At 38.4% G+C, this 25,013-nt stretch overlaps 1 protein-coding gene across 1 annotated transcript; it reads left to right on the forward strand.

Annotated features, from left to right (window-relative positions):
- Window positions 1-3,302: 3,302 nt before the first annotated feature.
- On the forward strand, window positions 3,303-15,578 carry LOC139977010 (monocarboxylate transporter 13-like). The gene is made up of 6 exons (XM_071985951.1): window positions 3,303-3,546; window positions 8,464-8,597; window positions 9,425-9,538; window positions 10,600-10,740; window positions 12,307-13,128; window positions 13,980-15,578. The coding sequence occupies exons 2-6, from the start codon at window positions 8,507-8,509 to the stop codon at window positions 14,291-14,293; spliced, it is 1,482 nt and encodes a 493-aa protein (XP_071842052.1). The 5' UTR covers window positions 3,303-3,546; window positions 8,464-8,506; the 3' UTR covers window positions 14,294-15,578.
- Window positions 15,579-25,013: the final 9,435 nt, after the last annotated feature.

Below are 25,013 nucleotides of genomic sequence, written 5' to 3' on the forward strand. Positions count from 1 at the left end.
GCATAGCTACTTAACACCTTTAGGCTCTATATGTAAACACAGTGTGGAAATATGTTCACGTCTACAGTGTAGTTAATCATACAGCGTTCACACAAAGACCCTCATACAAGAAAAAATATGTGACAGGCGTTGCAGACTTACTGGTAAAAACGAGGTCATTTCACGATTAAGGCAGGTCGATTACGTAATCTGAAGAAACTTTTCCATGATAGCATGCTATAGTTTGGGTCTATACAGCAGACCTTTAAGTCTAAACGGTATAGGAGTATAAACAGAAGAAACGAATAACTTACAGCGGTAAAATAAAAGCTCGAAAATCAATTCGTGTTAGTTCAGCGGAGAATAAATCAAAGATAATTAAATCAAAACGAGAGTACGGTCCCTTCACGTGCTGACTAAAGTCAGTTTGCCATTCTGAGCATCACTGATAGCTTTCTATGTATAGTGTGAAATTTAGAAGCCGAATTCTATCATAACATCGGATAAATTCAAGGAATAAATAAACTATTAGCCCGTGAGCAAGAAATTTAATCATTGGCATAGTTTTTATTTTATTTCTTTCAGGTTTTCGGGTCCCTTTCTTCATGGAGACTCGCACCTACCCCTCCATCATTTTTCCTATAGTTAAATTAAATGGCATTTGTGCGACTGTTTCTGCAATAGTCAGATAGAGGACAGTCATGACGTTCGGTAGTGTAATTAGAACAATGTCATAAATTCCTCGACCTTTTCGTACGCATTTATGTTATTCCATGGATGTGCACACGCTGGGCGGCACTGCCCCCCCCCCACCCAGCACTAAAAATTACCGCCCAGCACTGTCTTAAAAATCATGAATCCCGCCCAGCACTATTATCATCTAAAATCCCGACATTCCTAACAATATATTCAACATATATTGGGCCTAGCCTATGCCAAAATCATACAGACTAATAATGCATCAGTTACGCATGCGAGAAACATTACTAACGGCTCTCAATCGGTCCCTTGTAAAATCTCTTTGAAACAAACTAATAACTTTTACCAGGTACGTAATATATTTCACTAAAAAAAAAATTGAAAATGTAAATTGTTAGCAAAACTAGTACTTGTGTATGTGCTTAAATAGCTACACAAGTGCCAGCCTGGGCATTTGGCATCTGAGAACCTTTAAAAATTTCTCAAAGGGGAGGGGGAAACCCCCTCCCCCTTAGACCCCTCCCCCAGGACGGCGATCAGTATACCCGGCACTCAGGAAATCCTGGGCACATCCATGTTATTCATATTCATAACCCTTCCTCTGGCTATATGTATATACGTATATAAATACAGTATATAGTGTATCCGGAGTCAGCGCCCAAATTGGTACGTATCCATTCCCGGATTCCCTTCACGTGACTTCATATCGACATGAAAACCACATATACTTTGATTTCATAGTCATATAAATTGCGGGCGTATTCCATTGATATTTAACGAGAGGAAGGCGCCCTCATTCCCACTCAGTATCATCTTTACCTTACCTCTCTACCCCTTACCTCTTTAACAGTACAGACAATTTTCGATGAGGGTGACAATTTGTGTTACGGTACACATTATTGGATGAGCATTTTATCATGAAAGTTTGCACACACAATCCCCCCCCCCCCCCCTCGCTTCTCCATCCCCTTCTGTAAATTTGGCAAAAGTTGTTGAAAACTTCGGGCAGCCTCTGGACAAAAATATGAAAACAATAGTATTGCGAAGGTTTTAATACAAGGTCACTTGTCCGAATTTTCTTCAATTCTTGCCTGAATTGTTCCCGATTCTTGCCCAAACTTTCATTCCCGATTTCCCCCGAATGGTCCCTGATATTTGCCCGAATCGTTCCCGATCCTAGCCGGAAAAGTTCCCGATTCTTGCCCGAATTGTCAGCGACGCTTGCCTGAATATTTCGACACATATGAACATTTATATTCCAAAATTACGAGGTACTCAAAATTCGGGACACTTTTCGACTGTAACCTTTCTTCGAAATGCATCGTTTAAATGCCTTCCGGATTGCCCATGTTATAATATAGTTAGTTAGTCTCTTTCATAGGTACAAAAAATCCACCTCCATTAACGTTAATGACTGCAGCCACACAGAGTTGGGCCTATTAGTAACTTAGTAAGTAGGAAAAAGTATTTCGGAAATTCTCATTCCTAATGTGAAACACCCTTACAAACAGTGGCGTACTGAAGTGGGTATGGTCCTTCCCTGGTACCAGTCAGGGGCGCCATGCCACAGCCCCCCCCCCCCAATAATAGCAAACAAGAGAAAAAAATAAGAAAAATAAGAATGAGAATTTGCATCTATAAGCCACCTTACATAAACAAAATTTTCTCAAGGGGGACACCCCTCCCCTTAGATCCCTCCCCCAGGACGGCACCCCCTGTAGGGGGTGACAAAGGAAGGATCCGCCCGGGTAGCAACTATTCTAAGTACGCCACTGCTTTAAAAATAACAATTTCAATAAAATCATACTCGCAACCGGCATCAGCATGTTTCATGTGACTTGTGTAGAAAATTGTCGGAAATTGCCCCAAGTTGGCCCCGTTTTGGAGTCCCGAGGGGTGGGTGGGGGATGAATTAGCACGATATATACTACTGTATTTAAGAAACCCACAATAACTCATTTAGGTCAATATAGAGATATGAGATAGCTGTGTATACCTATAAGTGTTTTATATCGATAAATACAGGGCTGTAGCCACGTACGGGGGGTCATGAGGACACGTGCCTCCTCGATCCCCTCCCCCAAACATCTATCCGAATGGCTTACATTTTACACAGAGGATAAAGCTTACATGGAGAGAGCTTTTCAATACACTGATGAAGCATTAAATTAGTTTTGTGCTCTCAGAACACGAAGACTGGCTACGTGCCTGGCATAATCCGGGGAGATTTATACTTCAGGTCAGCAATGTAACTTCAACACATTCTATTTCAATCTAGAATCCAAAGTTTAGACAAATATCATGCCTTAATCACCGGTTCAGTATACCTATAGGCTACTAAAATTTTGACACAGCTGACGAGTTTGACATATACCAAAACATATTATTGATGTTTTGATACTGCTAACTGTTAAATTATCTTTGAGATATTCTTCTGTCACCCTCTGTTAATCACTCTCTGTTAATCTGTTAATCTTCAAGTATATCATGTAATTCCCTGCTTCCCCTGCCACCCCCCCCCCCCAAGCTAGAAATATATCGAGTATTAATTGTGCATGCGTTACTCGAGAAGCACACAAGTACGTAAGTCACGACTCTATTCATTTAATGTATGTGCGGGTGCCCCAAGGTCGTTTCCATTCATTCAGTGTTTGTAGAACACGGTGTCACGTGTATACTGCCGTGTGTTATACACACACTATATAATTTCATAGCGCCTTACAGAAGAGAAAGCTGGTACGGTTTGTAATCATAGACTGCTATTATGAAGTGATAGCATAACTAAATACTTAAGAGCTACACAAACATGGATCAGAGCCGCTGAAAGCTGAAAGTCTCTCGGATCTGGACGAGTGTGAATCTTAAAAGGTTAGAGATGAAGGTTTATGTTCGTACTCTAATATTAGTTCATTACAATAGATTTAAATAGCTTTAATAATCCATACTAGAAAACCTGACCTTCACTGGCGAAGCTATCATTTTCACTATAGAATGGGGTTATCATAAACATACTCAAACACCTTTACGGTAGTTAAACGATGGGTTAAGCTTGCTGCTGAGTAATTCCTTTTATTGTTCCACAGACTGCTGGTTGTATTGCAGATAGTATGTAGGGACAGAAATAGTTTATAGAACTATATGTTTTGATTTGTAACCGACTGCTCTAATAATGGGCATATCTAGGCCTGTTTAATAAATGTGAATATAGGAGTGTAGGCCTATATAAGACATGCACTGTACAAACACACAGTGCCTTGTAGTTACGGTAGTTAAACGACAGCTTAAGCTTGCTGCTGAGTAATTCCTTTTATTGTTCCACAGACTATACTGATTGTATTGCAGATAGTATGTAGGGACAGAAATAGTTTATAGATATATATGTATTGATTTGAAACCGACTGCTCTAATAATGGACATATCTGACCTGTTTAATAAATGTGAATATAGCCTATAGGCCTATATACTTATAATCAAAGACATGCACTGTACAAACACACAGTGCCTTGTAGTTACGGTAGTTTAACGACAGTTAAGCTTGCTAGCTGCTGAATAAATCCTTTTATTGTTCCACAGACTGCTGATTGTATTGCCGATCGTGTGTAGGGACAGAAATAGTGTTTTTACAGATATATATGTATTGATTTGTAACCGACTGCTCTAATAATGGGCATATCTGACCTGTTTAACAACTGTGTGTGTGTGTGTGCATGTAGGGTTCAAAGAATAGGTAGATGGGAGGGGGAGGGTAAAACCCACAGACCCAAACCCCATGGATCCACGCCTGATATAGCCCTTTATAATTGCATACCGTTTAATATGCATCTGAGTATATATACACATCAAATGTAACTGTTTTTTTCCTACGTTGACACCAGTTTCGAGTGGTACCATGATACTCAAACATAAACTAGAAACTCGATGACTTGTGCCAACAAGGGATTGTAAATGTCACCATAATTTAGTCCGTATATAAGAGAGACATATTACAGCAGGCGTACCCATGCAGAGCTCCATAACTGAGACAGTTGAATTATTCAGCTGATGTTCTGAGCGTAGCATATATACGTATTATATACGGCGGTCGCTTCTATCTTGGTATTTATAGTCTCAGAACATGTGTAGTATCTCCCCCCCCCTCTTTCGAAGGGACTTGCGATACTTAATTGACCCAGCATGAGTCACATGGTCGCATGGTCACATGGTCGCAGGGAGTTGTTATACCAGGGAGTTGTTATGGAACAACAACCTGGTTATACTCCCTGGTCGCACTGTCTCAGTAAAGTCAGTAACGAGACAGGGGTTGAGTTTCGAACAACTTCAAAGTGTTTTGATTTCCCGTGCCCATACTCCAATCTTGGTTAAAAGCACGGTCTTTAGCTGTCCTGGGGTCGACTTAATTAAAGCTATACGTTGAGATAAATCGTGCCACAATTTATGGTGCATTGACACTCGACCGTAAATTACTCCATAGACTTCATCTCTGAAACTAATTCGAATCTTTTGTTTGCAACACTATTTGTTTTTAATTGTATGTTCCTGTATAGCTTTACAGGTCGCTATCCGTTCTGCTTTCCGATTTAGTAACCCTTCCCCTACTGCCACCCCTCTTCCTGTAACTCATCTTTGTATACATGAATAAATAGTCAGTGCCATGTTAAAAGTCTTGTTCAGTCCGTGAATTACCTCAGTTTTGTTTGTATACATTTTTAAACGCATCGCGGATGACAAGAATTATCATTGTAGGCCCATTTCCTGATGATATACCATAGAGTTTCTACTCGGAAGCGACGTTGTTGGTTTCTTTCGGCCATGTTTATGAGATGAGGTTACTTTACCGCAGTCTAATGTGCCAATCCAGCAGTAAACACGTTTTCACCTTTCCCTCTCTTTTCTTGTTTTTTTCTCCACCCTTTGTTGATCTGGGAGATGACGTTATAGTTAGAACTAGTAAAATTATGCTCATACTGCAGAAAGCATTTCACAAACAAACTCAAACATGTTTAACCCCCTCGCTGAGATATTCATAAATATACGCAAACAAAAAATGAACAATTCCTTAATGTCTGGGATTATTGACCTCCCCTGACCTTTGTGTCAGATAACCTCATATTTAGTGTGTATATATATATATATATATATGCAATGGAGGTAAACGACAAAGGCAAATGAATATATATAAATGAAAACCGTAATGAGTTGGAAAATCAAGAACAGTGAAAAAACTTTCAGCCTCCACCGGGATTCGAACCACGGGCCTCCCGCTCTGTACGCGGACACCCTAACCACTAGGCTATGGACGCTGATTGTATGTCCAGAGGTTCGAAACCGGTAAGGAAGATCGTAATTCCACTGTAGGCGTTTGTCACCTATGTCGAACAATACTAGTTCTGTTTTTGGTGACATATTTTGCCCTACTCTAGAGATCAAACATGATGCTATCCAACTCGAAAATCATTTGTGATTCCTAAAGCCGGATCTCGAAAGAGATACTTTGAACAGACTAAATATGGAATATATATATATATATATATATATATATATATATATATATATATATATATATATATATATATATATATATATATATATATATATATATATATATATATATATATATATATATATATAGAGCAGACAGTAACAACTTCCCATACCTTTTTGGAAGCTCTCACGTTGAATCAACTTGACGGATTTTTGTGTCTGATATTTTCATTCTTGGTATATATATATAACTATATTTGATTATTGGCAAACTGGATTTGACCTTACGACCTCACTTTCTGCAAACATCTGTGGTAATCTGTCATTGGGTGCGAGACGTTTGTCATTGAGAAAGAAAAATATCAGATACTGTCTGAAGGTCAACGAGTATTGTTTGCAAATGTTTAAAGTTTTCAATTTCGCTCTATATATGTCCTCGATTCGTTAAACCTTCCATATCTTCTCATATATTTATCATGTGAATGATATGTTAGACAGACTTAAGTACAATTTAAAGACATTCCTTAAATCTCTCCAACACCCCCCCTCCCACACACCCCTGTTTGAAACTACATGGATCGAAGAGATAGCCACAGCTTCGCAGTCATGCATGGCGCCACGCATCTGTGCTTGTTTCAATAGATATGGAAATTTAATGTTTGTTAACCCGCATGTATGTTTAAGTTTGAAGCATATGTTTTATACTTTATGTTATAAACATCGAGCGTATTCGAATAACAAACCATACATGCATACATACGTACGTACGTTTGTACGTACAAACATACCCACACAACTTACATACATAGATACGTACACACATACTTACATACATACTATATTCTTATCTAAATGGCTGTATGGGATTCACTCGATGTTGTTATGCCACGTTTGCCATGCATGCCATGCTTCCTGATCAAATCCGCATTTTGCTCTGAATTGGATCTTGTGGTACCACAAACATTCTCGTCGAGAGCCAGTGGGTTGGGAAAATAACTATGCTACCGGGGCTACCTTCAATATACTTTTGCCGAGTATGTTATGGAAATCACAACAATTATTAATTCCATTTTTCCTGGCGGGCATCCTAATGCTCGCCCCCCCTACCCCCGACTCTCGTCAGGCCTGACCACAATACCGTTTACTTTGGAACCCTTGGAAAGAAATATATGGAATCTGACAACATAATCTGTTATGTTAGGTTCACAGGCTCGCACCAGCAATGGCAAATTTAGACATGAACGTCAAAGGTGTGCAGAGGAACAATTAAGCGAAGTGTTAAATATGTGGGACACAAAATGCCCTCTTTTAGAATGAAACAGTTGGTAACTCGCTTCATAATTATAGTTGCAACCAGTTTGATTGTAGCTTTATGCTAATCTCTTAGATAGACCGAGGGACATCGAATTATGTGTGAATATTACAATTGTTTGCTCTCCGCGGGAGAGACACCGAGGCCCCAACACAAAATACAGCTTCCTTTAAATTGAAGCCGAATAAAGCTCTGTCTGTCCTTCAACAGTCTATACCGTGACATATGTAGGAATGATTTTCAGGTATATTTTGTAACATAACTTTCTTGAGCATTTGAACTAGCAGCAATGGAATATTTACTCATCGCAGACTAGGTGCATTTGACAATACGATATCCATTTGTGTCAATATATCGTAAAGTTGACGGTCACATTTGATTGTACTAATGCTGTACAGCAGCCTATTGACATGGACTCTTCGCAGGATAGTTTGCTTTGGGAAAAAAGAAGAATTTCATATCTGACGATGAGATATTCTCTTCTCAATTAGTTTAGGAAGATGGTTGGATGGGTGTGAAAGGATGAGGGACAGCTGCCAATATATATCAACCCGACAATGCCTTCACCAGACGTGACTTATTTACAAGTCATTCATATATGTACTCATGCATGCCTATAGTGCATCGTTGCGTGTTATTATCCATGCAACACGTGCAGGAATGTGGAAATGATTTGAGTAAGCGTCATACTGGGACTGATTCTATTTCACTTTTATGGCTATGATGCACATCAAACACGCTATAGGTATCTTTGTGTATCTTGTTATATATGTAATGTCATCTGATATACAAAACTACATTTCCAATGCTGGCTCCAACTCCCCGACCCGTCATATACCGTCATAATACCGTCATTATACCGTCATCATATCGTCATGATACCGTCATGATGTGTAATTCCGTGTCGTGATCGTCATCACTCCTCCAACGCTCTTCCCCGATTTAATGATCCCTTGATGAAAAGGTGGTTATTTGTTTACATTTTTGTACAGGTTTACACCACAACATTGAAGTACCTTGTCTAGCGTCGATACGATGGGGGGAGAGAGGGAGCCGTCAGCCGTTGACGGGGGTTTTGGCTGGGTAGTCTTAACCGCATCATTTATCAACCAGGTTATACTACTTGGTAAGTTTGTTCTCGTACGTTCTCGAGAGACAAAATGTAAGCGAATGTGGGAAGATGTCAGTGGCGTAGGAAGGTACTGCTGAGTGGGGGGGGGGGCTGAAGTCTGATGGCCGGCCTGGGGGAGGGGTCTAAGGGGAGGGGGTGTCCCCCTCCCTTTTGGATTTTTTTGCATTTCCAGGTGGCCTCAGATGCAATTTGGTGCAATAAAGCACACTTCAACACTCACTCCATTTTGTAAAGAATTTTGCATTTTCACCTGGCCTTAGATGCAATTTGGTGCTCCAAATGAGATTTTCATCTCATTTGGAAATGAAAAAGGGGTTTTCTGACTTGCGGAGCGGGGGGCGGAATGATACTTCCGCCCCCCATATTTTTCACTGGGGGGGGGGGCGCCCCCCAGCCCCCGGTTCCTACGCCCTTGGAAGATGTGGATGACGGACAAAAGTAGTTGAGGACAGGAGGGATGGGGGGGGGGGAGCAAGAGGGATATATATATATATATATATCAACTCATTACGATTTTCATTTATATATATATAGATATATATATATATAGATATATATATAGATATATATATATATATATGTATATATGTATATATGTATGAATATATATATATATATATATATATATATATTTTTTTGTAATATCTGTTACAGTTACTGCAGTCCATCTCACTTTTATGGAATCCTAGACAAGTTTGCTGACCATTTTGTCGATTCTAACTATCCGCTCATTTGCTATTTGTTCTTTCATTGATATAACGTATGTATATGCTCCTTCTGGGTAATACACTTTCTTCTGTTTATGAATAATGATTTGACAGGTTACGTCAAGGCTGCTGGAGTGTTGTTTGTCGAGTGGCAGGAATACTTCCACGTAGGATCGAAGGAAGTCGGATGGGTTGGAATTATTCTAGCATTCTTTGGACCGGCAGCAGGTATGGCTATGTAAAAGCTTGAATGAATATTTGAATAATTAATAAGACCTGCCTATATATATGAGCGGCAATGGTTTCAGATAGCATATCAAAAAAGCTATATTGGCAATGAATACGATATTAAATCATTTTGCAAATACGGCAGGTTTCAAGTGATAATACGTGCAGTTATAGCATATCAGATATCTCCTCCATTTGGTCCACTCGCAGAACTGAAGCAACCATTAGTTTTCCAATGCATGATTGAGGCTATATAAAGGTTGTAATAATCTGGGTGTGGGCGCAGGGTGTCTCACCGGACCTTCTTTCTTTGGAAGTAAAAGATACTTTGAACTATTTTATGGGGCCGTGTCTCTTGTAGTTTGTAGGGAATTTCAACCATTTGAGTCCCCGATTTAGTTTACCGAATTCTACAAAAATGATAACACGTCGTTAGGATTTAAGTTTCCTACAACAACATCAACAACAAGAACAAATCAAGAAAATGGTCAAAAAGTGATAGCCACCAACTAAGGGCTAGATAGGCCTTACAAAAGGGAATACAGTTTGCTTCTAGAAAACGACAATTGCTGATTGCATGAGGAGACTAAGGTAGCGTTTAAGTACCATGTAAACATCATATTCAAAATGAACGATTGACCAAGTAGTTCAGAGTAAGAATTTGAGCAACTTAATTTACTTAATGATGAAATAGTCAGCTGATTATGTAGTGATTTATATAATCCATAAAGTCAAACTTAGTTCATTTACTCATGATACACTCTCCATTGACCCTTTAAATGATCTGTGTACTAAGGTACTGGATTACACATATCACTGATCAAAGTAGCGTTTTGCTTTCAATTTGTTGAAACATCCCTGTTTGTTGTTACAGAAAAAAATCCGTCTGTTATTTGTCAATTTATGCAATGCTGTACTTCCAAGACTTAATCTTCCTGATATGGTAAGAGTGACTGAAGGTAGCTCTTTCTTCTACGATATAAGTCGCTATGTTATTATGTCAGTTTAATAAACAATATCAATAGCAAGGTGGTAATCTTTCTTTGCTGTCACTCTAACAGGTTTAATAGCTGGCGGTCTAACCCCAAAGTTTGGCAGCCGACCGATTTCCGTGTCGGGTGGCGTCATCGTAGCAGTATCTATTGCGGTCACAGCTTTCTCAAAACAGCTCTGGCATGTTTACGTTCTTTCCATTACAACATGTAAGTATGTGTAAAAGTAAGTTGGCCTGACGTTTCGATCCTAGCAGGATCTTCTTCAAAGGCTATATGACAAGTAACAGTAACAGAAGAGACAAAAACACGCACAGAATACAGACAGGTTAATGAGCATGGTGAACAAATGATAAAAATGAAATGAAAAACTGAAACACAAGAATACAAATACAAATACAGAGTAGATAAGGAGGATCACCCGAAGGGATACAGTAACAGAGCAGCTGAAAATCAAAATAAAATAAAACTGTTAGCAAACTGCTTATCCACTAGAGAGCCTGTGTATAGGAGAATGTGTAAAAGTAACATGTAAGTATATACAACATCCCAAAGGCCCAATGTTGATGTTGACTAATCGGTGACCACATTATCGACAGTAATGATGTATCACATATCCCTTTACCTCTCATATAGGCTATGTAGTAGAGTGACCGTGAATATCATGGATAGGCTGATATTGATTTTTGCATATTGTGACCACATCCTTCTTCATGCGTTTCTCGCATATCATTGTTCCATAACGAAATGTATGTTTGTGATAAAATATTATGACAATGTTGTATATGTTGCAGCTGAATTTTGTGGCTACTTTGTCACCTATCATTGTTCCATAACGACATGTCAATGTTGTTGATTGTGTTTTGCGTTGATTGTAATGCTTTTGTGGCAACATATTGTCTTATTCTCTTCATAGCAGCATTTAAGTAACTCATGTATGTATGTATGTATATGTGATCTTCCCGCAAGCAGGAACTCGCGAAAGAAGCCATGGAGGCTTGTAGACTCGCAAGCTGACCGAAGCCAATCTCTCGGCACACATCCATTTAACGTCCATGTCGGGAAGTTGTTATTGAACAACACCCTTTGCCAGACGACACACATTGCTGTCGGCGGGGAATCGAACCGGGGATCTCATGACTGGGAGACGCCGGCGTTAACCACTAGGCTATACACTCCGCCTCATACATACACTCATACACTCATACACTCCGCCTCATACTACAGTGCTAACCTTAACGTTTATCTTGAAATTTCTGTGGCCATTTCAACTTTTGAATTTATCTCGCACATCTTTTCTTACCACAACACGACTGATTAAAATGGGAAGAAACAGGTGTCTACCAGTTTATTCTGACTCGCTTTTTGTCATAAATTAAAACTTTCACAAGTAAATTCCTTTATAAAATGTCAAATAAAGTCATAATGTGACATTTGCCCATGCATGTACCCTGGCCAGGGCACCTCTAACAACACTGCAAAGTACTGTTCCCTCTTATACTAAAGTTACTTACGAACCCTTCCATACTTTACCAATACATTAGCAGTTGAGCTTTGGATTAATACTTAAGTTACTTACGAACCCTTCTATACTTTGAACAATACCTTGAGAGTGACCGTTCCAATCCAAGCAGTTTTCTGTTACAGACACATTTAATTCCTTCCTTTTTCGCCTCGTTGTGTGTGTGTGTTTTGGTGTTTTTTCTTGGTTTATGCAGCTTCATAAAATGATCATCGTCAGCTCTAAGATTTGATTTTTCTATTCCATCATTTCAGCATTTGGTCTCGGCTTTGCCTTTCAACCGTCCATTACAGTAATTGGCTTCTACTTTAAGAAGAAGATCGGCATAGCCAACGGTGTCGCCTTCTCTGGAGTAGGTGCTGGTATTGTGGTGATGCCACCGTTGTTACAATTCCTCTGTACCACATTCAATTGGTCGGGAGCTCTTTTAATATGCGGAGCATTAATGTTAATCACTGTGTTACTTTCACTCACATACAGACCAACGGATAGAGAAAAGTACTTTATGTTGCTCAGTGGAAGGGAAAATCAAACTGATGAAACTGTTGAGAGTAAACGAGCGTGTTCATGTATATGCGGATTTATATCTAACCTCTGTAATAACTTAGGTCTGGACTTACTTTGGCGTTATCCGAGATTTGGTCTCCTGTCCCTGTCTTACTGTCTGGCGGGGTACGGATACTACGCATGCGTGGTCTTTCTATCATCTAGAGCTGTATACGATGCTGGCATACCTAAGCAAGATGCGTCATTCCTTGTATCGGCCATTGGTGTAGGGAGTACCATCGGTCGTGCCGGACACGGGTTTCTCATTCATGTCAAGCTGATCGGTATTAGCCAACTTTACATCTTGGCTGGGTTTGGGACTGCTATAAGCTGCTACCTTAACCCATTGGCAAACACTTTCCTTCCACTCCTGGCCTGTTCTTTTGCATTTGGTCTGTTCAGCGGGTCTATGCTAGCGGTGTCTCTGATGTGTGCCAGACAGTTTCTGCCAACAGCTAGTGTTTCAAGGAGCTTTGGCGTTCTCATTTTAACAAACGGCGTCGGCATTGTATTCGGCACATTTACAATGGGTAAGCACACAAATGCATTTGTTTCTAATTTGTTCATAGAAAATCCATTTTCTATCACTTGTGAGCAAATCACCGATGCAGCCTGTGCGCGCGAATGGCAAGCCGTTTGACTTTACAATCTCTATTTAAGGATATCAGCAAATGATTACAGATATCATTAAATCAGTTTATGATATCTGAAGTTCTTGTAATGATATCTTAAATGAATATACATATCACTAATTAGAGAAAAAGTGAAACGGCTTGCCATACGCGCGCTAGTGTGTGACGGTATTGTTGACAGACCTGATATTTGGTATATAGGTTCCCTACAATGAGTTAAATGAACATGAAAAAATGAATTAAGTAATCCTAGAAATTACATGAAAATGGTTCTCAGTAATGTATCCACAGAGAAAAATAATATTTCTACAAAGAAAAAGTTTCATTTCGATGAAATTCTAAAAAGATGGAATATTGAGAGCGAACCGCTGCAGTTATAGAACATTTCAAATGTATCACATCCCAAGATATAAATCACACCGAACTTTTGAACTACGCGTACCCTGATGACATCACAGACTACCCGCTGTGATCCACTGCAAAGGAGTGTCCTCTGGGAGCGCCATCACTCTAGATTTAATACTATTGTTAAGAAATGCGATACCTTCATCACTCAGTTTTACAGGTTGAAAGTAATATTTAGAAATAGATGCATTTCCAAATCTATACGTTTTTAGGCCTTGAAAGTTATTAACGAATTTCAGATGTTGAAAACTTAATGGATTGATATTTACATATGAAAATAACGTTAATTTGTTTCATGAAAAAATATTAATTATGTCTTCCTGTTACTGTTGTTTTTGTTACAGGTTACTTGAATGATATCTCTGGTAGCTACACCCTCTCATTCATCGCAGCAGGCGTTGGGTTTACTCTGGCTTCCCTTTTACCATTAATTGATGCAATTTATAGGGCCTGTTGCAAAAGAGATGAAGATAAAATTGCTGAGAAAGATGAAGAAAGGAATTATGACCAGGAGAATGAGGAGGAGGAGGCGGAGGCGGAAGAAGAGAAAGAATCATTGAAGAAGACGGAAACGTCGATAAAAGGCAGAGAGGAGATAACAACTTTGTTTGGAGTAGAAAGAAAGTTCATGGTGAAAGAGCCAGAGACGAGCGTATAATTCAAGATACAGGATTTTCATCTCTGTTTGATGTTTACCTCCTGTTTACGAGGCTTTATCCATGACTGATGTTGGGTGCCACGTTATCCATGACTGATGTTGGATGCCACTTTATCCATGACTGATGTTGGATGCCACTTTATCCATGACTGATGTGAGATGCCACTTTATCCATGACTGATGTGGGATGTCACTTTATCCATGACTGATGTGGGATGCCACTTTATCCATGACTGATGTGGGGTGCCACTTTATCCATGACTGATGTGGGATGCCACGTTAACCATGACTGATGTGGGATGCCACTTTATCCATGACTGATGTGGGATGCCACTTTATCCATGACAGATGTGGGATGCCACTTTATCCATGACTGAAGTTGGATGCCACTTTATCCATGACTGATGTTGGATGCCACTTTATCCATGACTGATGTGGGATGCCACTTTAACCATGACTGATGTTGGATGCCACTTTATCCATGACTGATGTGGGATGCCACTTTATCCATGACTGATGTTGGATGCCACTTTATCTATGACTGATGTGGGATGCCACTTTATCCATGACTGAAGTTGGATGCCACTTTATCCATGACTGATGTGGGATGCCACTTTATCCATGACTGATGTTGGATGCCACTTTATTCATGACTGATGTGGGATGCCACTTTATTCATGACTGATGTTGGGTGCCACTCTAACCATGGCTGATTTTGGATGGCACTTTATCGATGACAGCTGACAGTGAGGTCAGCAGCAGGTTTGCGCCAGTGATCTAATCACATGACTGTGGAGAACAACAACCGACAAATTCGATATTCATTCATTAATTATCAGTACTAATGCTCGTTTATCATTGTTACTGTCTGCACTGCCTCAATGGAACACAGGGTTTCCTATATTTGTTGTTATTGCGAAGAAACTGTTCGTCTTGCTGACTACTGTTAATAGTCAGTGAGCCTTATTTGTACTCTGAAGAGCTATTCTGAACACAACATTACACGACCAATCAATGGCCATGAAGCTTCGATAGTCTTCTGTCCAACATATATTTTGTTATGATCGTTTAGTACTGGTCTCTTATGGACGTATCAACGTAGTATATGCCCCTCCTTTCGATCGAACATCTGTAGCATTATTCTACGTAAAAACTTTGTGTATTCAATTTATTTTTCTTTATTCTCAGTGTGAAATTCAACAGTCAGACTAACGATAGGCGCAAACAGTTTATATTAAAATGTTTTTACATTCATTACGTGGACCTAACAGTAAATATCAATTTTCATTCTCTAATAGCCTATCTCTTTTTATCGGATGAGGATCTCGCTCTATGGTGTCTGTGAGATTTTTTTATTTCTTATAGGTAACACTAAGATAAACCAATCCAATCAATTCATATAGCAGTAACTGTTCGTTCCCAATAAAAAAACAACCCACCCAGGCGGCGGGTCCAGAATTTTTCAAAGAAAATGGGTGTGTTCCTGAGGTCGTTAGAGCCGACTTTTTTCCCCCTTAAAAAGTTAAATATTAGACGTGAAATACAGTTTACGAAAAGTCACGCAAGAGAGAACTTGGGGCACGAAAAACCAAACGATTGATCCGCTCTCAACCCCAGTCCCCTTGCATCGAGACTGTGACTGTGTGGTCATTGCCAGGTATGTATCACGATACCCCTACAAGGCGAACATAATGCTACACATAAGCTTAGCCAAATGGCCGTGAAGCGATTAGACGTGAAATTGTGCATACGGAGGCACATATATTTCATTTCATTTATTTATATATATTTTATTATTTTATGATATATATATTTATATATATGCTATAAACTAGATATATGATGAGGTGTACATTGAAAGTTGTGCTATATTTGCTACTCTTAAGTGTTTTTGTATCGCGCTGAAAAAAAAATAATGGGAGAGTGGAGGGTGTACACCCCACGCCTCCTGGATCTGCGCATGCTCATTTGTTTCTTCCATTTCATATCAAATAACATCTTGCTGTAATTGGGACCTAACGAAAAGTGTTTTCATTCCATAGATTGGACGCGTATAGAAAATTGTGAGTCAACCCCATACATACACATAAACATATTGAACGGATGAGGTTTTTTTCATTTAACTTCTTGTTCAATACTTGAATCAGAATGCTTTGTTATAATGTTAAGATTCTTATTGTATTCTCCAGAAAATACAATATTTGCTCAAAAAGAGTGGCATTTCTAATATAAATATCCTCTCCAGCTCTGAGCACAATGATGTTTTTACTGTACTGTTAATTTTATTTCTTATTTTTTTAAAAGGGAATTTTTTAAAGGAAAGATAGCGAGGCTTTGTAGACAAATGTGAATGATATTAATATAAAATATATTTAATAGTGATTTACATAAATAATATCTCAAGAATTTTCCTAGAAAAAAATGAAAAACATTTGTAAAATAGTCAAAACATACCAAAAAAATTATGAAACTAATATAAAAATGAAACAAACAATTTTACGTAAAAAGTTATGATTATTTTTTATAAATACCAATTACCATCATTATTAACCATAACCACACATCTTATATATTATGTAATAAAAATATCATGTTGAACTGTGCACACTTGTTGGTCCATTATCGAAGCGTTAAAGAAATTGGTTAACATTGAGTCATGTTATATTAATGTAGCTGTGATAAATCACGGAGTGATGTGATTGAATTTTGTGTGCACAATAGTTATTCTGTCTTACCTTATATATCTCTCACCATATTGGTGTTATAACAGAGTATAGCGGGTTACTTAACCATTGATAACAGTTATAGCTGGTTACTTGACCATTTTTAACAGAGTATAGCTGGTTACTTGACCATTGATAACAGAGTATAGCTGGTTACTTAACCATTTATAAAAGAGTATAGCTGGTTACTTGACCTTTGATAACAGAGTATAGCTGGTTACTTGACCATTGCTAGCAGAGTATAGCTGGTTACTTGACCATTGATAACAGAGTATAGCTGGTTACTTGACCATTGATAAAAGGTATAGCTGGTTACTTAACCATTGATAACAGAGTATAGCTGGTTACTTGACCATTGATAACAGAGCCTAGCTGGTTACTTTAACATTGATAACAGAGTATAGCTGGTTACTTGACCAAGTGATAACAGAGTATAGCTGGTTACTTGACCATTGATAACAGAGTATAGCTGGTTACTTGACCATTGATAAAAGGTATAGCTGGTAACTCGACCATTGCCAGCAGAGTATAGCTGGTTACTTGATCATTGATAACAGAGTATAGCTGGTTACTTGACCAAGTGATAACAGAGTATAGCTGGTTACTTGACCATTGATAACAGAGTATAGCTGGTTACTTGACCATTGATAAAAGGTATAGCTGGTTACTTAACCATTGATAACAGAGCCTAGCTGGTTACTTGACCATTGATAACAGAGCCTAGCTGGTTACTTTACCATTGATAACAGAGTATAGCTGGTTACTTGACCAAGTGATAACAGAGTATAGCTGGTTACTTGACCATTGATAACAGAGTATAGCTGGTTACTTGACCATTGATAAAAGGTATAGCTGGTAACTCGACCATTGCCAGCAGAGTATAGCTGGTTACTTGACCATTGATAACAGAGTATAGCTGGTTACTTGACCAAGTGATAACAGAGTATAGCTGGTTACTTGACCATTGATAACAGAGTATAGCTAGTTATATGACAATTGATAAGAGAGTATAGCTGGTTACTTGGCCATTGCTAGCAGAGTATAGCTGGTTACTTGACCATTGATAACAGAGTATAGCTGGTTACTTGACCAAGTGATAACAGAGTATAGCTGGTTACTTGATCATTGATAACAGAGTATAGCTGGTTATATGACAATTGATAACAGAGTATAGCTGGTTACTTGACCATTGCTAGCAGAGTATAGCTGGTTACTTGACCATTGATAACAGCACGTCATCAACATTCCACTGACAATCTGTTTCATGTTTTAGAAGGTAAGCTGTATAATATTTCTTTTGACCCGTTTCTTATAAACAGAGTAGGCTATATCCGACTATATGTGTGTGCGTTGGTATTTGCTTTAAACGTAACGTATCCTTTTATTCGACATTTTAATATTTTCCTTTTCACCAAAGAGGTTTAAACATGACCGTCAATAACTTGACCTGTTTTATGGCATTAACAACTGTTGTCCTGTTTCTTATTAACAGAGTAGAGTATACATCCGACTTTTGAATGTGTTGGTATTTACATTAAAACTAACGTATCATTTTATTCGACATTTTAATATTTTCCTTTCCACCAAAGAGGTCTAAACATGACCGTCAATAACTTGACCTGTTTATGGCATTAACAACTGTTGTCCCGTTTCTTATTAACAGAGTAGACTGTACATCCGACCATTGAATGTGTTGGTATTTGCATGAAAACTAACGTATCTTTCTAGTCGACATTTTAAGCAAGGGGGGAGGGGGGCGGGGGGCAATCAGTAGGTTTGGTGCTTCTTTCATAAATACGGAGTGCCTTTTTTGTGTCAAAAAAAGTACCGTTCTTCCACTTTTGAAATAAACAGTTCTCTTTTGTTGTGCTAAAAAAAGTGTTTTTTTGTCGTAACAAGATATACTTAAAGTATTCGTATTGTTGAAGAGGTAAACATTCAATTACTGTTATCATTGATACGGAAAATGTTGGAGTAACTTGTATTCTTTTGCCCCTCAAATCGAAGCCATGTTTTCGACCGTGTCTCATATGGGAAGGGTCACCTCCCTAAGACCGCTCTCCGGGACGACATAACATCTTAGCTCTCTAGCGCAAAAGTGGTTGTTGCTTTCCTGACCACGAGGGTGTTAGGGTATCATTTTACGTATGTATAATTCCATACAACTTCTACAGTGTGTCAAATAGAATTAAAATTAGTTCGTTCATATAAACTTTGTTTGTTTACATGCTAAGACTGAACTTAAGATTTAAGCCCAAATTAAGCCCAGCTTGCACCAGTTTTTCTACCCCGATAGTCAAAACCTAAGCATGGGCTTAAAGGTCTGCTGTATAGACCCCAACTATACAGCACGCTATCATGGAAAAGTTTCTAGAGATTACGTAATCGACCTGCCTTGGTCGTAAATTGACCTCTTTTTACCAATTAGTCTGCAACGCATGCCACATATTTTTCTTGTATTAGAGTCTTTGTGTGAACGCTGTATGATTAACTACACTGTAGACGTGAACATATTTCCACACAATGTTTACACAAAGAACCTAATGGTGTTAAGAAGCTATGCAGGCTAATTGTAGAGCCTGAGGTCGATTTACGACCGTGGCAGGTCGATTACGTAATCGCAAAACTTTCCTAGCTACAGCGTGCTATTTTTTTATTATTTTTTATTTTATTAATTGGAGCTAATAAAGCAGATCTTTAATACGTATATGCAGTAAAGATATTTGTATTGTTTACTATTTATTTGTGAATAGCACCACTTATTGTTTTTATTCAAACCATAAAGGTACAAATTAAATATTGATAAAAAGACAATGTTATCAGTACACGGTGTATTTCTTGTCACTTATATTTGTTAACACAATGACCCTTACATTGAACAGCTGAGGTACATCAGTCAAAACGACTGGGCTATTGTGTCAAACACACAGGTTATGTCAGTTCCTCAGCTGTGAAGTGAAAACTTACAGTAAGAGCTTTATAGTCTCAAATGACATGTTGTACGGCGCACTTCGAGTTTGTCAATGGCAAATTGCGTTGATTGTTATTCAAGGATACTCTGTTGGTTAATGTGAAGGCAAAAGAACATGTTTTGTGCGAGTTATTAGAATTTTTCAAAAACAATGGATTAACATTTAGGCCAGCACTGGGGAGCCGCATCGTCATCAACCAATAGCATTCCAAAGTCATATATATTTAAATCATGCATGGCGAATATCTTGATAACCGGAAAGTTATACAGAAACTTGGTATGCACTGAAATCATGTATCTTTTTTCTTGCACTATGACGTAATGAGTAAAACTCTGCCTAAAATGATATTCGCTTTTGCGTTTAAGTTGCATTACTCGTATGTGTTAGAATCTGTGACAGCTTCTACTCGATCGGTCGGTTAAAGAATTAACGAAAACAAAGAAATCGATTTGTTTACTTAATACCTTGCACCAAGAGGAATGATCTATCAGTATCAGGCATAAAGTTAAGGTCATTTACTTCTAAATGGAAAACTTAACCCTTCAATAAATTTGTATTTGGAGTAAACGGTAAATGAAGGGAGACGGGGATGGGGGGGGGGGGTAGGGGTGTTGTAATGAGGGTGGCGGGATGTGGTGGATAGCAAGAATACCGGTAACCAACAGTTGCGGTGTCATCCTAGTAAGAAGGAGATGTATGGGGTTTGCATATATATATAATTTATCATACCGTTCTCGAGCTGTGCGAGGTGATTCGGTACATCCCACTTATCGGAATTATATACATTGTAAGCCCCTCTTAACCCCCCCCCCCCCCCTTGACCCACGCACACACACATCCCAGCTGCTCCTTTCAAACCACAGTATAGCCAAGTCACTTGATTTGCAGACTATGATATTATGAGAACTTCACAACGATTTTTAGCATGGGGGTAGGAGCCGGGGGGGGGGTGGGCACGGGGGCACGAACCCCCACTTTTTTCCAAAATAGTAAATGTGACCTACTGGCAAATAAAATGTGCCCTTTGATGAAGAACTGTCTCTTTGGAAATCTTAAGCCTTTGTTAATTTTAATATTTTATTTTAATTATTTATTTATTTTTAGTCTGTAGGCTACATGCTATCTTTAAAATGGCATCCCATATCTTTTTGTAGCACGGTTAACAATAAACAATCTCAATAAATAGTATTGATAGCATACTATAGCACATTATATATATTTAAGTGATATGGCCAGTGTGTATCGGTTTATAGCATAACGAGTGGTGGTTATGGAATGAGAAAAGTGCCCTCTGATGTTGTGCCCCCCTACTTTTTGGAAGCTTCCTACCCCCTGATTTTTAGTTAGTATTAAAAGAAATGCTCTTCTTGATTCCAAGTTGGTCTGACTCCTTTAATTGTTTGGATTACAAAGTTGACAAGAAACAAAATAAAATGGTTTGTTCAACCATTTGTCTTGTATACATTTAAGAAAAAAAATCTTAATTGTTATAAATACAATATCACATTGACCTTGTCTGATATATATCTCTCTTTACATGAACATAGGCCCTATCTCTCTATTAATATTACTACTATGAGAAGTAAAACTTCTTTGATCATGAATATGTATAAATGAAGAATAAGAGTAAACAATGGAACAGTCACAAAGAAAGAACAATGAAACATGCAGTCACTATAGAATTGTTAACCTTGAAACACAGATTCACCACCATTGCACTTTATAGAGAGTTATAAAGTCAACTTTATCATACCTCTGACTAATATCTTTTCTTTTCCTTTTCTATAATGGGCTTTATACAGAAGAGGCAGTGGGTGCCACACATATTTAGTATACGGCCAACTTTCTCCACATGTTTTCACATCATTTTGCAAGAAACTTGTCAAACGTCAACAATTACGAAAATAATAATGAAATCAGCAGACATCGTTTATTTCCATCACGCTCCGTTTCCTGATTTCAACAACTTCCGTTATTTCACGGTTATAATTATAGCCTCACATATAACTGTCCAACCAGTATCAGTTAGTTGCCACGTCTATTATAAACGATAGTGATGGGTCATGCGGATTTAACGTTCAGTTTTAACACACGTTAGGTTGCACGAAACATATATATTATTATGAACGTTATACATAAGGGCTGCTCTCCGGCGCGATCAAGGTGAAGTTTAATTTAAAACCAACGTACCCGCACGACGGGTCAGTGCGTATATACAATCCACGAGTCGTATATATGCAGGCATGGTGGTTGATGACTAGTGCACCGACAGCGGCAGAGTGTAGATCACACTGCACCAAAGATAATACACTTTCGGAAAGAGTGTCACTCTCGTCAAAAATGTATCACGATCACGTGACTTATGGGGGAATCGCGCCCGCGTTCGGTTGGTAGGTAAAAGCTTTTTTTCTCGACGCTATCTATTGTAGCAACGAGAACATGACCAGTGTGAAAGTAATGGTATTTAGCCATTAATTGCAATCATTCAGGAAGAAAAACTGATATTTCGCTTTATCGATTCCCAAAAGATACACAGAGGTAATTCGGTAAATGGAATATTGTAATAATATCTAAACTTTTTAATTTTTTAATTTAAAAAAAGAGGAAATGAGACGTTAGAGAGGGTACGCCTGTACAGGCTGTAGGTCTATCTTAGGCCTACGCCTATGCAGCTAAGCCTTGGTAATATTGAAGCAAAAGTTACATAATGTAGCCTACCTATATCCAAGGACATAAGACTAGAGAAAGAGTGACCTATGGGGCCTGATTATCCTATTGCCCAAGTATATGCCTAGTCCGAGCAAGGCTGGAATCCTCTTGACTTAAGCCTATATAGGCTAGGGGATTAAACTTTGTAATTGGGGGGGGGGGGGGGGTGCATGGAATTAGATGGATGAAGTGACAAGCCCAGGCTTGCACTGATCGGAGACAAACCCTTTAAATTATTAAATCTCTCGAATATTATACAAACAACAATCTCAAAATGAAATACGACCCCGAAGAATTTCTAACCTGATAAAAAATGGCAAAATTAAAAGGCTACGAATGATGACAAGTGTAAGTTAAAGGTAGTCTGCATGTATTGGCCCCAAATTATATCATTCTATAATTGCTAGAAGTTTTCAAAAGTACTTTTCTGGAGGTCTTTACTCTCCTAGTTGTTCTCAGACATTATTTAAATGAACACATGGACTGCATGTCCCAGAGAAGTTAATTTCCTCCATGGATGGTAAAAAAAAAACAGTTTAAGAATTGTAACCACGATTGATCATATTTATAAATCTAGCATATTTGGGGCTAAAAACAGCATTCTTTTAATAGCTCAATTGAAGGATGTATAGGCTAGCTAGGAAATTGAACATGGCATTAACACTAATAAATAATTAGCTTATACTGAAGATTGAAAACTACAATGTACATATATCATGTACTGTCGCAGGATCTGAACCTCTCATGACACCAATGCAGTTAGTTCCAGTTCCCAAAAACTATTTCTTTTACAGCTCTGTTCTAGGCTTCTGTATACAAATATTGCATCCGGCAAGTAAGCAAACTGTCTCTTTTATGTCTAGGTGTGCACTGTGGGTCCAGATTTCAAGACGTGCAGAATTACAGACTTCAACAGCCGAATATCTAGACAGAACGCTCCGCATTTGTAGAAGCAGTGGGCTAAATATATACATATGTTACATATACAGGAATGTATAATTCGTGATAATTGTAACCAGCAACAATTAATGTATGTAAACATTCAGCTTATGTTCACTTTTGTATTAACATGAAAGGGGAATTTATTGTATTGCTGGTGAAGATCTTCACTGTTTCAGTTTTTATATTTTATTGTTGATGAAACATTCGGTCAACTGAAATATTGTATCCCCTTTTCCATTCTAACTTAAATAATAAATCTGCAAGCAACAGATCAGCCTTATCTGAATACCCAGCAATTAAAGGGTGTGAAGACTCGCGCACAAAGAAACGTCCCATGCCGGTAATCTGACCTAGTTTCGAATGAGGTGTAACAGAAGTGTTAGACAACACCATCGATCCCAGAAAATACACACACAGCTTGCTACCGTCGGTAATTAGACACTAGTGTACAGTCAATACATACAGCTACGGTCAATACCCACAACACAGTGTACATAGCAGCGATGGACATCTCAGGTCTAGATAAAAGATAACAAGGTATCACATTTCATTACTGTCTGCATTTTGTAGCGACAAGCAGAAAACGTCATTTGCAAGCAACGGAAAGTTAACCTTTTCAGAGCGCGGTACGCGGTTTGGGGCGAGTCTTCAATGCCTTTAATTCCGGATATCTCTAGTGTTTCATTACTAAATTGCTTGATAACATTTTGACATAAAAAGAAGATAGGTACTGTGTTTAATCATATTTTTATATTTATTTATGAAACTACAACCTGAAAGAAGAAGTTAGTGGACATCCTTAAACACTCTTCATTCATTGTGGACACATTTTATTATAACAGACTGAAGGCAATGGCGGACGATCGACATTAGTTACCAGGCTGAAATGTGTGCTATCATAACGGACAATAAGTCTCATACTTTCTCATACTCATACTCATACTTTCTGCTGATTCGTGAGAATTGCTGTGATAAATAAATAAATAAATGTGGCTTTTTGTCTAATTTGTTTTGTAATTTCAGTTTCACATCCTATCAAAAGTGAGAATAATGCAATTACTATAATTCCGTGCATTTGCTGCTCAACCTTGACAAACCCTATCACTTTTAAATTCATATCTTCTTGAATGACTCCGAACACAAAGAATGCAAAACTGCCATTATTTATGATCTAGAAGTACCCGAGACTGTTCTCTCATAATGACAATACCAGAGCCGTTGGAAATATGAGACACGGAGTGATTGGGAATCGATGATTCCATGACTCTATACCGATCAACACACATATCGTTGCACTGTCTCTTCAAATCAGTTACCCACCAACCGAGTGTGGGCGCTATTCCCTAATGTATCACGTAACTCTCGTTTAAGCGT

The sequence above is a fragment of the Apostichopus japonicus genome, chromosome 12 (assembly GCF_037975245.1).
Source record: "Apostichopus japonicus isolate 1M-3 chromosome 12, ASM3797524v1, whole genome shotgun sequence".
NCBI lineage: Eukaryota > Metazoa > Echinodermata > Holothuroidea > Aspidochirotida > Stichopodidae > Apostichopus > Apostichopus japonicus.

Excerpts from the sequence above, each read along its gene's own strand:
- LOC139977010 (XM_071985951.1), top strand. The coding sequence starts at position 8,507 with ATGGGGGGAGAGAGGGAGCCGTCAGCCGTTGACGGGGGTTTTGGCTGG. Across the intron at positions 8,598-9,424 it reads CAACCAGGTTATACTACTTG|GTTACGTCAAGGCTGCTGGA; the intron begins GTAAGTTTGTTC and ends ATGATTTGACAG. Across the intron at positions 10,741-12,306 it reads CGTTCTTTCCATTACAACAT|CATTTGGTCTCGGCTTTGCC; the intron begins GTAAGTATGTGT and ends CCATCATTTCAG.